The following is a 13,077-nucleotide window of genomic DNA, read 5'->3' as shown; positions in this document are numbered from 1 at the left end:
GATTTTTATTATATATTTTTACAAACTATGATTCTTCAATTTAGACTACAGTTGACATCTTTGCGTATTTCCAAATCATTAGAAAAATCGAAGATTTGTATTGTATATTTTTACAAAATTTCAATCTTCAATTTAGACTACAATTGATATTTTCGCATCTTTACAAATTATTAGCAAAAGTGGAATTTTTTTTTTGTATATTTTTACAAAATTAGATTCTTTAATTTGGACTACAGGTGACATTTTGGATATTTCCAATTATTAGCAAAACTGAAGATATTTTATTATATATTTTTACAAAATTTGACTCTCCACTTTAGACTGCAGTTGACATTTTTGCATATTTACAAATTATTAGCAAAATTGAAGATTTTATTATACATTTTTTACAAAATTTGACTCTTCAATTTAGAATAGCCTACATTTGACATTTTTGCATATTTCTATCTACTGTAATGATAGAAATATGCAAAATTGTCAACTGTAGTCTAAATTGAAAAGTCAAATTTTGTATATAGAATTATCATAAAAATCGTCAATTTTGTTAATAATTTGTCCACGTCTGTAGAAACATGCAAAATGATCAATTCTCATATATGATGTAAATTACACACAAAATCTGAAGACATGTAAATCTTACACCTATAACAACAAACTAAGTCCATATAACAGTAAGGAATATCATGCTCTATAAACTTTATAGAATACGTTGTCAGTAAGTTACTACAAACTTACCTAACTTTATAGATATTTCTCCAATGGCCCATGTAGCATTATTACATACTGATATAAATTCTGGATTTAAATTCTGTCCAAGTATAGGAAGAAAGTCAGCTAGAAATAAGAAAAAATAAGATTATACTTTCTATGTATCTATTAGAATTCTGAATATTATAACATCAGAAGAAAACAAATGCCAATGACTTCAAATAAAATAATCGTACTCGAATATAAGACTCCCTTTTCCGACTTGTATTGCCTGAAATGTGAATCATCTTATTAAACGATAATTCGAAAACAAGTAGGAAACACTTTTTTTTCAGGTTCATCCAAGAGCAAATTGTATTTGAAATAATCAGGACCCTTTTGCCCACAAACCTTTCTTCTTCAAATGAAGCATGAGCACTCATACATTTATTGCTCATAGTCTAATACCACAAAATAACAACGCCTAAAACAAAAATTCCTGTGACATCTCTCTGCAACTGATTCCTGTTACTATCCCATGCTCATAACACTGAAAGTGAGTGGAGGGGCAGGTTGTATTTCTGGTAGGCAAACCATGACAGTTATTCTGGAGTGAAAAATATTGCATTGTAATTCTGTGACAGGCCAATGACTGTAACAGGTATGTGTATGTGTACCACCTTAGGAAAATAATCCAGCTGTCATTATGCAAGGTCCCTTTCGGAAGACTTCAGCTTATTTCGTGAGAGCTTATAGATTGACAAATCGAACTGAAACACTGACCGAGTTACTGCGCGAGCGCTGGCTGTCTTGGGGAGGAGCAAGTGAGAAAGCACGGGGGGAAAGGAGAGAGCACTATGCACTATGTACTTGCAGGACCACACACAGTTTGTCAAACCTGCTAACAAAAGCATTAAAAGGTTGACTAGTTGCCTGCAATATTAGCATAATGGAACCTTCCTAGCTGACATTCGAGGCAAAAATGAAGAATCGGTTATTGTGGTAATACTGGAGAGTGGTTCTTCTATTGGTCGCGATGCCCACACACACCCTCTCAGGTATTTACGTGCTGATTGGTGACTGAATAACGAGGAGCAAGGAAGAGAGAAGAAAGAAAGAGAGAGATTCCAGAAGTTGGCGTGTTTTACAGGGTTTCACTTGAATTTGTCAAACTATAGTTTCACATTTACAAGTGAACGAATTTTTTATGCAAGACTCCATTCTGTTTCTCCTTTGTTTTGTTTGTTTGTTACTTTTCTGTCTGTTTATGGATCAAGTACTATAAATTAATCTATAACAAAAATATATTCAAGGGGTAAATTAGGCGCAAAATAAACATTCTTTCCCTAATTGTGTGAACAAGGCACTGCAAAAAGTGGATTTGAGATAAATTCACGCTACAGGCGATGTCATTTTCTGTGCGTAACACTGTACATTGTTAAGCAACGAACAGCAGTGAGACAATTTTTAGGGTCAACAAGTAAAAATGAAAAAAAGTTCCTGGCTTATCACAATCTATTACCAAACATAGACATGAATTACTTTTGTATACATAACAAAACATTAAAAGATGTAAAAACTATTAATCAGTGAATCAATGAGGGGGGAAAAAGGAAGGAAAATAAGCTAAAAAGTACACGAGCACAAATAAGACTGAAGAATTACGATGTACACAGCCTGAAATGGGTAAATTCAGATGACTATGGTAAGATCTGAAACATGTAACAATGGTAAAGCTATTGCTTGGGGTTTGGGTTGTTATCATTTCTGATGTAGGCAGTTTTTAGCCATTTCAATAATTACATGTACAAGTAATTAAAGCAAAATAAAGAAAAAAAGCAGTATGAAAAGCATGATAAAAGAAAAGACTGCTTAGGCAACTGGAGCTAGCATTCTCTTCCAAACAATTTTGCTAAGCTTAGCTGAACCTTCTCAAACAGTTTTATTTCTAATGCACAAGAAAGATCCATATTACCCCCAAACTAAATTCAAGATGTTTTGCTATTAGATCTATGCAAAAGATAGTAAATATCAATATCTTAAAAATAATATATTTTGCATACTTTCACATGGTAATGAGTTTTGGAATAACATTCTGGTGACATTCCACAGCTAGTAACAATATATTCCTATTACAAAAAAACTACAAATAATGCCCATGGCTTGTCAGTATATTTTTTCATTAATAATCTTCCTCGTATGTAATCGTGAAAACTTTTTAACTAATTCAACAGTTCACAGCATAAATATGCGTCAAAAAAATTACTTTCATACTCCATCAGCAAGTCTATCATGCTATCAAAAAGGAGTGAGTTTATATGGCAGTAAAAATTTTTAATAGCCTCCCTATGGATATAAAAAATGAAACTCAAAACATAAGATTTAGGACCAAATCAAACAAGTACCTAATTTCTCACGTCTTCTATTCTGTAGGTGAATTCATGACATTCAACAACGCTTCATCAAATTGATACTAAAACTTTGTGTTGTACTAGTAGACTATATTGTAAACTTCTTTTGTTTATATTTCAACTAGACTGTGACTATAAATTAAGCTTTTTGACTTGTTTCATATTCTAGCTGTGAAGCAATGTACGAATACCATGGAATGTTAATAAATATAATACAAATAAGAAACATATTCTTATGAGGATACTGCTAGTATGATGTTTTCCGAAGAATTCTGCTAAGCTTAGCTGAACTTTCTCAAACAGTTTTATTTCTAATGCACAAGAAAGATCCATAGGAAATATATTCTTATGAGGATATTGCTAGTATGTTGTTGCTTTTATTCCTATCAACTGTAATCCAGAAATAACCTTCCTCCGTTCTACTGATTCTTGTTACTTTGGTTACACTCTGTATTCAGTGTAAACAGGATTACAATGATGTGATTTATTTATTTGAGTGCAGTGTGTTACATTTTAAAATGAATTCCTGTTATTAGCTGTCACATTCACTTATCAACATACATTTTTATACATACCTAGGTAGTCCTACTTACATTACCGACATACAAATTTTTTAAATTGATTCTATATTTCTTTTGACTTGTTTATTTCCCTTATTTGCTTTTCTTCTACAATCTAAAAATGTTCCTAAGGATTTTATTATCTGTTCACTTGTAACTCTTGATATTTTGGCTAACACAATTACATTACTAAAATGTAGCTGTTCCTTTACAAAACTGTAACAAACTCACTTTTCTAGCTGAGAAAGTTCGATTGAAGGCAATATATATTAAGGTAATATTATAAGGTATGTAAACAGAAAAAAGAGTAACATTTAAACCACCAAAAAAGTATAAAAACTTAAGTGCATTTTGGTTGTTTAGTTAAGTATGTCCTGCAAAATGAGTAAAATTAATTGAAGGAAGAGGGAAGAGAAAGTGTGGATTGATCACGGACAGCAGAATCTCTAAATACAGATGTGTGTGGGGAGGGAATGAGGCATCAGTTCATCTGAAATTCAGATACAAGAAAAGTTGTCCATGGATCGTGACAAGCCAGAAAAAGTTACGAAAAAGCTTTATTTTTGACCCTTTAAAATTAAGGTAGATCTTATATGCAAGGGAGTCTTATATTCAAGTAAACAGGTTATTTTCAAGTGATAATAGCACTGTATAAACGATATAATGTATCAAACAACTAATGTACAGTACTTACATATACAAGGCAGAACATGTTGGAAGCATGCCTTTGTTAGGTCGCCAAGAAGTGCAAAGGAACTCTGTCGTACTTCTGGCATGGGATCCTGCATGCACTGGTATAGGAGCTGCATTATGTTCGAGTTTATCACAAGTTTTTCAATGTGACCATCTAGACCTTCTGCTAACCCAGATAGCAGATCCAAGGCCACAATCATGAAGTCTTTGTCTGGAGCCTCAAATTGCTCAGGATTTTGTGTGTTCGCCTAATAATAAACAGAACAATTACATTCTATATACATTTCAGCACAATGCATAATTGTACTAGAGAAACAAGTACCATTAATATGTTTTATTTCACTTTATTTATAGCCTATGTGTACATACAACTATACCGAAACTCAAATGTTTTGAGAGGCAAAGTGAACGTAACATTAGTGAGAAACAAGAGGAACTTGACTGCAAGTAGCTGTTTTTCACTATCATGAACTAGTAACAAACACAAATATCTGTAAAACTATCCTCATTGAAATGTGTAACTGCTGACGATACAATGGAATCAGAACATTAAAACTGACTTTGCAATTCCAGAATATACTTTGCACTTTATTTATGTTTAAGATAGTTGGTTGTATAATGATTCAATACACAGTCTCTTAGAACAGTGCTGTCTCTGAATTGTAATAGTAATGAAAATAGTGACATTTTAATATAGCTTCTAATAGATATAACAGTTCATCTAGTCCCTATTTTACTTTTTATTACATTTCTTACATAAATTAGTTAAATTTATTACATGTCGTACATCTTTTGGCGAAGCATGAGAGTTAAAACGAATATCCATCTTTTAGCAAAACATTTTCTTGTTCATTGTGTAATAATTTAATTTTTTCTTTCAAAAGTTCATACTGTTTCAGTCATATATTCAACTAATTCTATTCTTCACCGAAGTTAAGTCTGCCATAGCCATATTTAATTTAAAAATGTATTACCAATATGTTATAATATAAAATTTTCACATTCAGTATAAACTTCTCACAATAATAAACAATCTGCACTTTAGACATTATTTTCCCTATAGAAAGGATTCCTATTTGATATCTACACCAGTTAGCCTCGAAATGACAAATCTGTTGCAATTATTGGAGTGTCATGTAACAAAGAATTATGTAATTTCGAAAATAAAATTCACATTCTAAATAAAAATAATTACGATGAAAAACTTACTATGTGTTGGTTGAGAGTCTGCTCAACAAGAGAAACGCACCGCCGATACACTGGTTCACAGTATGGAAGAAAGCCAGATTGTAGTGCAGTTGCTACACTTGAGAGGCACTATAAAAGAAATTAAAAATCTAATGTATACTTCAATAAGAATAACCATTAAACTACATTTAACAATTCTCTCGCTGAATTGTGCATATAATACCATAGTATTCTTGTTAATGAAAAAACAGAAGAGATTAATAGTGGCTAGTTTCTTATACCAAAGATGATGAAAATGAATTTTTTTTTTTTTTTCAAAATTTCAAAACCCACATTTGAAACAAAATAATTATTATTTTCCTACACGTCAAATAATGACACAGTAAAGGGATTTATATATATTTTACACATTTTTATTTAATATTCCTTTGAAATTACGAGCATCTTATTCAATAATGACAATATTATGAAAATGGAGCAATGGTGAAATTATAAAGGCAAGAGGAATCTGTTAAATAAACAATGTCAATACAGACCTCACATCAGGGATCAAACCGAAATCCAAACCGAATATATAGGGCCCTATATACTAAAAAATGTCTTAGAACTTACCTCAAGAAGTGGAAACAAGTCCTTGTCCTCATCCTTTAGAATATTCCATTTCTGAATGAGCGGTGGCATTAGGAGGTTGATATAGTCAGGTTTATTGAGATGATGACCAACAGAGTCTGCCAGTGTACCAATAGCATCATAGAGAATTAGCAGATTTTTGTGCTGAAAGCAACAATATAATACTAAAAAACAAGCAAATGTCAAAGAAAGTTTAACAAAATTATACTGCACAATTCTACAGTATGTTTCTTGTAGTTCAACAATCTTAATACTTTTAATAAAGTTCAATGTTAAAACTGGAAAGAAGAAACTTATTTCTCAATTTATAATAATGTCTCGTATACTATCCATGTAAAAACTGTATTAGAAAATAAATTATCGAAATTTTCGTAACTAGTTTTACACACATATAAGCACTTCACAAGTAATTGTCTGTTCTCGAATGGTCTCGATATATTATTTGTTATCCATATTCAATGTGTGCATCGCATTTATTTATAGTGACAAGTATCATTACATATAGAAATCTGCAGATCAGTGAAATTTCAAATCAACATCTCCCCCCCAATATTTTCTACAAGAAGTCTCCATAATCACTGTGGTGATCTCTACTAACAAATGTTTTAAAAGTTGTCACTTTCATCACAGTCACTATTTTCCTCTCTGCCATAAACATAACTGTTATCTCAACCATCATTATGAGAAATGCACCTATCATAAGTGGTAATAATTCTGTCCCTTTTGTTTTCAATAACTCTCTTTATGAGTCACGAAACCTGTAACTCATGCAACAGCATTAATATAGAGTCAATAAAGGAGAAACATGCACACAGGAAGATTGTGCAAGTAATTTTTTTTTCCAAGATTAAAAAAAACTGTTAAAGATTATTTAAATTATAAATTATTTTGCAAAAGCTGTAACATTGGTACATTAACTTTGTGTGTTAATTACTACTGTTCCCAACAACTGATGAAGTGTTTCTGACACCATTTTCCAGAATGCATGTCCTTAATATTGTCATAAGATGATATACTGTTTATGAAAATTCGTATCATATTAAAAAAAAGAAGGGATTGGTCCATTCTATGAACATGCTGTCCAATTGTTCCTATATGAGCCAATATATGCTATAACAGATCTAATGTGTAACACTTCCAGTATTTAGCTTACCTGATATTTACTGAAGGCGAAGACTAGAGTTTCTAGAATGAAACCCAGATATGGAACTAGTTCTGTACATGCTTCTTCCTCTAGAGTTGCAAAAGCTGAACACGCGGCCTCTTGAACTCTCTTGTTTCCATCCAGCACCCTTTTTAACAACTGCAATGATGATAACAAGAAACAAACGGACTTGATTAGAACAGTATGACGAAACTGAAGTACTAATAAACTAAAATTAGGAAGAAGCCCTTAGCACAATAATGTATTTCTGGTGCAATCATAGAAAAGTTGTTCTCACGCACGCATGCATGCATGCACACATTTTGTAATGTAAAATAAATGTTTTGGTTTAAAGATTTCTAATTGTGTAACACACTATAAATTACTCGTAATTAGATATGTTTATATGACAACAGCACTGAACTTAAAGTTTAATACACGTTGTATTTCGACTTTTTATATCGATATGACAATGAAAAGAATTACAGAGAACAAAACCTAATGAAATATATAACTCACTATTAAAAAAAGACACACACACATGCACATTACTCTTTCATTTCCATTCTCACCCCTTCCCTTGAAACAAACACTCCGAATGTATACATACCCAAACTGAAAATTCTGTGTGAATTCAATCGTCTGAATCAAAATATCTGAAGAATTTTCCCCGAATCCAAAATCCCAAAGAATACAAAGTCCCAAACTCCACCACGACCGGGGAAATAAAATACCCGGGGTGGACCAAAACCAGCTGTTGCTGCCTTGTAACATATGGAGTTGGTTCTCCAAAGGCTAGGGGAAGATAACCCTGATCAAAAATTACCCGGTCCTCCGGGCAGGGGGTTTGGCGATGGGCCGACTACCCATCACAGTAAAAAGCCTACAGTTATGAAACCATCACGAATAGAAGCCGGACTGTATAATGGAAATGAAAATGGCAAGAACAATGGACAAGCAAATGGAATACAAAGAAATAAAAGAAGGAATCCAATTATATGTATAGGAACATGGAACGTAAGGTCTCTGTACCATCCTGGAGCATTGGAAATGCTAATAGACCAGATAGTGAAATTAAACCCAGTATTATAGCCCTACAAGAAATACGATGGACGGGAAATGGAATTATAGAGAAACAAGAAGCCAATGTAAGATGGAGGAGGCGATATAATAATGAGTTGTATTCCTATAAAGATCCGCCTATTAGAAGAATAGTAAAAGCAGCAAGATTAAGGTGGGCTGGGCATGTGGCACGGATGAATGACGTAGAAATTCCTAAAAGGATATTAAATGGAAATCCTGTGGGCCAAAGAAGCCGTGGACGACCAAGAATAAGATGGCTGGATGGAGTTGAGGAAGACATATGTAAGATGGGATATAGGAATTGGAAAGCATTTTCACAGGATCGAGACAACTGGCGGAAAATTGTGGAAGAGGCCAAGGTTCACAATGAACTGTAGCACCAAGAAAGAAGAAAGAAACTCCACCACGAATGCACAACTGATATGATTGATTGATGCTAGGCTATTTCTTATGCACACCTTCACATTTGGAACATGGATGCTCAAATTTTCCAACAGCACAGGACTTTCAACAGATACAGAACAAAGAATGTCATGCTAGGGTTATTGCAAATGGACATGGAGAAGCTCTCAAGTTTTAAAAGGGGTTGAGAAGTTGCCACATACACACACTCTAAATCGAGAGGCTACAAAGACTGAACACCAGGCTGAAATGTATCGCAAGTAATCAACCTGAACTCAGTTCAGCAAATGCGCTAAAGAATGAACTTCTTAAATCTGGCAAGTAGAGAAAATTGTACAATGTACTGATATGACTTTTCTTTCTTTTCGCAATAAAATCTTACTTCTTTTTCTTTTCTTTTCCGTAGCGCTACAGCCCATGAAGGGCCAAGATCGACCAGCCAGTTGCTGGCCTCACATCCACATGCCGAACCAGAGGTGGGCGATCATCCAAACAGAATGGAGGTATCGTGTGGTTTGCACAATGATCCCCCCAGTCGTTATAGCTGGTTTGTGAAACCGGATTTCCACTACCCATCGTAGCTCCCCAAGTGCATCACGATGCTGGGTGGGCACCAGTCCCATACACTGGCCGAAATTTCATGAGAAAATTTCTTCCCTCATGAGGACTCGAACCAGCATGCATTCCGTAACGCAAGTCCTAGGCACGACGCCATGGTGCAGGACAATAAAACCTTACTTACATAGCCTAACTTTTATACTTCAAATTCCATGTATTTTATAAAACTTTCGGAGAACGACAAATTCCACAATTTGGGACATCTGGCCAAAATCTACGGCTGACCACTAGGATCCAGAATACAAAGCAGAGGTTAAATGAAAAATATAATATGATTGTGGAGAGAATACGGAACAATGGTACTTTTAAAAATAAAGTACAATATGATTTCGGAATTTGTCATTCAGGGAGAATTTATGAAATCGGATTTGGGGAAATTTCCATTCAGGTAACTGAATTCATATTCATTATTAAGTGATCCCATACCTCTGTCATTAGTGGCTTGAGATAGTTGTCATGGGGCTGACTCACAACCCAGTGAGAGTACCGGCTCAGCGTCCAGCATGTGATGGCTCTGACTAAGGCCTTTTTGTCAGACAGGCAGTTTATCAGATATGGAATCAATTCTGTCAGGTGTGGAATCATGCCAGTCATACATCCTGAAATAAAAATTTGTAATTCTCAATACTTAAACCAAGAGTATGTTCAGTTTATGAAGACTGGCAGGAGAAAGGAAGGAAATAAAGACATGAACTCATTACTCAAAAAGCAACATCTTCACTTTTAACAAGAGATTATACATTATATTATGATTCAGAAATGGAGAAAAGGGGGGATCTAATCAAATTATAGTAAGAATTACGAAGCCAAGATCAAAACTTAGCCCATTTATAAACACGATTTTTTAAAATTATTTTCGTGTTAATAAAAATCACTCTGGAAAACAGACTTACCTTCTGCAATTGCTCCAAGAGCTAAGATTCCTGATTCTTTAATTTCCCATTCTTGATGGAAAAGTGTTTCTTTCAGAATTGGCACTAGAACAGGAAGCAACTCTTCCCGAAAAACATTTGCAAGTACATCAAGAGCAGCTGCACTGCATTTTCCTTTAAATAAACAGAAGTTCATAACAACAGATTACTACATGATTATTTTACAGTAACTCATTAAATTAATAAATAATTTTGAATGAAGAACATACTGTAGATTTTCTGTAGCATGACCATAAAAAAAATAAGCATTCTATAAAAAGTTCAAGCAGTACATCTCACACGACGATGTCTGTCAGAGGAAGAATAATAATTGTTTGTAGGCCTATACATCTGAAGTCTGATTAATGTAATATGTTACTAGTCAGCGAAGTAGGCAATGATGGGGAAAGAAACTAGCTACTCTACCCCATTATTTCCTGGCTTAGTTGCCTCATGAGTGATGCCTTATTGGTGTCACTTATGTGGTTCAAACCTGTCTTTGGGCACTTGACTAAACAACAACTATAAAAAGTGATAATTATAGTGGGATCATCAACAGAACAGTCCCTGACAGCTGCTGTGTTGGCAACAAGCACAAGCCAGCACCATATACACCTTTACAAACTCTTTAGTAATTCACGCAACAAGAATAAGAAACTTTTATTGCAATTATTGTTGTCTAGTGTTTCTGGAAACAAGAAACTGCTGTCAAGTTGTAAAGATTGTTTATCTAACTCAACTCTTTCTGAGGAATATTTTCGTTCTGATCCAGATTTTGAGACTTTTGTTTCAGAAATTGCATAATTGAATTCACTGTATCAACTCCACAATTCATTTATTCAAAGTTTCGAATAAATGGTATAAAAATGACACTTCAAAGAATGTAATGTATGGTCCCAAATATTGTTATACAAAAACACTTACGAAGGTTCCAATCTGACAAAGAACTGTCATCGTCCATGCCATCATCTTCATCTTCTTCCTCCTCTCCATTTTCTTCAGAATGTTTAATTGTGTGAGTTCTCGACTTGTGGAATCGTGGTCTAATGTCTTCTTCTCTATCTGGAATCATCTCATCTTCCTCAACATCACCCTGCAAACCCAATGTACAAGGGGCAATTATAATTTCCATCTTCCATTTGACGAAAAATATCCCAATAACGAATTTTTTTTAATTTAAAACTTTCTCTTTTTATTTTCTGTGTGACAAAAAAAAACAGAGTTTTTCCAAAATTAATGCAACATACCCTTTTATACAATTAATTATATTTCACAGTTACAAAGTTTTCAGTACCTATACAGTATACATCTAAATTCTTTGTATCAGATCTAAAATGGTCCACAATAAATATTTTTCAACTGATGTGCTCGTTACCAAAAATTATTTTCACGATTAGACAAATGTGTGCACTTCTTGAAAATGCTATTTCAATATTTTGGTAATAATGTATTGCTAAAAATGTCAAATATAAATTCACATGAATCTGCATTTTAAGACTTAGATGTGGTATAAAACGTCTCGAATTTATGTTTTTTAAGAATAAAAAAAATAATTACATGAAACCAAAATTCTGCAGAAAAAAATACAACTTCTACAGTAATAAAGTTCATTACAAATCAAAGAGAAAAGACCAAATTTTATCGAATCTCCATCCCGAGTAATTGTATTTGAACACAAAAATTGTGTCAGTCTACAAAACCGTTAAGGAATCCTGGACATGAGTAATTTTTTCTAGAGTTCAAGTGATAAAGTGGACAGAGCCGAAATCTTCTAATTGCTAACAATTTCTGCTTTTTAGCTTCGAAAATCTCAATCTGGATTTGTTTTAGCATCAAATATTGCTTTGAAAATAAACAGCAGTTAAAAAATTGTATATTTCCCCTTAATACATTTCACGCAACATTTTATGTAATTGTGTCTGAGTATGACGATCTTGCTGATGTAGTAGAGAGTGAAACATTTAATTCCATACTGTGTCACAATCACTTATATTAGCAGTTCAGAGATAATCACATTACATACAATTATTTAAGTTTAAATATTTATTTATTTATATTTAACGAAAATAAATGCGAACTTGTAACTTTAAGTTAATACAGTGTATAACTATTACATAAACAGACCTTTACAAGGGGGGGGGGGGAAACTTCAGATACATTTTATAATACAAATGAAATCTTTCCTCAGTATTCTAAATTTTGAGAACACTAGTTATAAAGCATTTTTCAAAACGATTTCACGTTTAAGAAAGGTCCTAAATTATGACAGATTAAAACTATGAAAGCCACATAATGACAAATTTCCTCTTTATTAGTTAATACTTCAAATATTATTCAAAAGACATACATAAACGCAATCATTTAATAGGCACTTTCGTTTTCTGGATTGCACACAAGAGGTAGTCTTTATAATCATAAAAATAAACTACTTGTCTTCATTTATACATTGTACGACTGAAGTAGATAGGTATTAATTAGTAATTAATTGTGCACAAACTTTCATAAAATATATTAAAATCAAGATTTTTTATTCAGTCAATCACTTATCAGTTATCAATGACAGAAAATTCTGTTACATTGAAAAGTACAATTGGTAAAAGTTATCACGAATATTTTCGACCTGCATGGATGTCATCTTCAGGTGATATTTTTAGCATACAATATTTAAAAACTAGGTGAGTTTTAAATACATTTGAACACTTATAACCATGTGTGCTTGACATAAATTGGTGAGTAACATACATTAAATG

At 33.1% G+C, this 13,077-nt stretch overlaps 1 protein-coding gene across 1 annotated transcript in view; it reads right to left on the bottom strand.

Annotated features, from left to right (window-relative positions):
• The window catches only part of Tnpo (transportin 1), a 68,635-nt gene that overhangs the window by 28,667 nt on the left and 26,891 nt on the right, over positions 1-13,077 (bottom strand). The window contains exons 8-15 of the mRNA XM_069844186.1: positions 11,252-11,420; positions 10,310-10,462; positions 9,843-10,015; positions 7,323-7,472; positions 6,152-6,313; positions 5,561-5,668; positions 4,353-4,599; positions 736-834 (exon numbers count right to left, since the gene is read on the bottom strand). Coding sequence (XP_069700287.1) covers positions 736-834; positions 4,353-4,599; positions 5,561-5,668; positions 6,152-6,313; positions 7,323-7,472; positions 9,843-10,015; positions 10,310-10,462; positions 11,252-11,420 — 1,261 coding nt within the window. The remainder of the gene's footprint in view (positions 1-735; positions 835-4,352; positions 4,600-5,560; positions 5,669-6,151; positions 6,314-7,322; positions 7,473-9,842; positions 10,016-10,309; positions 10,463-11,251; positions 11,421-13,077) is intronic.

Source organism: Periplaneta americana, chromosome 13 (assembly GCF_040183065.1).
Source record: "Periplaneta americana isolate PAMFEO1 chromosome 13, P.americana_PAMFEO1_priV1, whole genome shotgun sequence".
NCBI lineage: Eukaryota > Metazoa > Arthropoda > Insecta > Blattodea > Blattidae > Periplaneta > Periplaneta americana.
The sequence above is the reverse complement of the archived record's forward strand: the minus strand, read 5'-3'. Positions and strand labels throughout refer to the sequence as shown.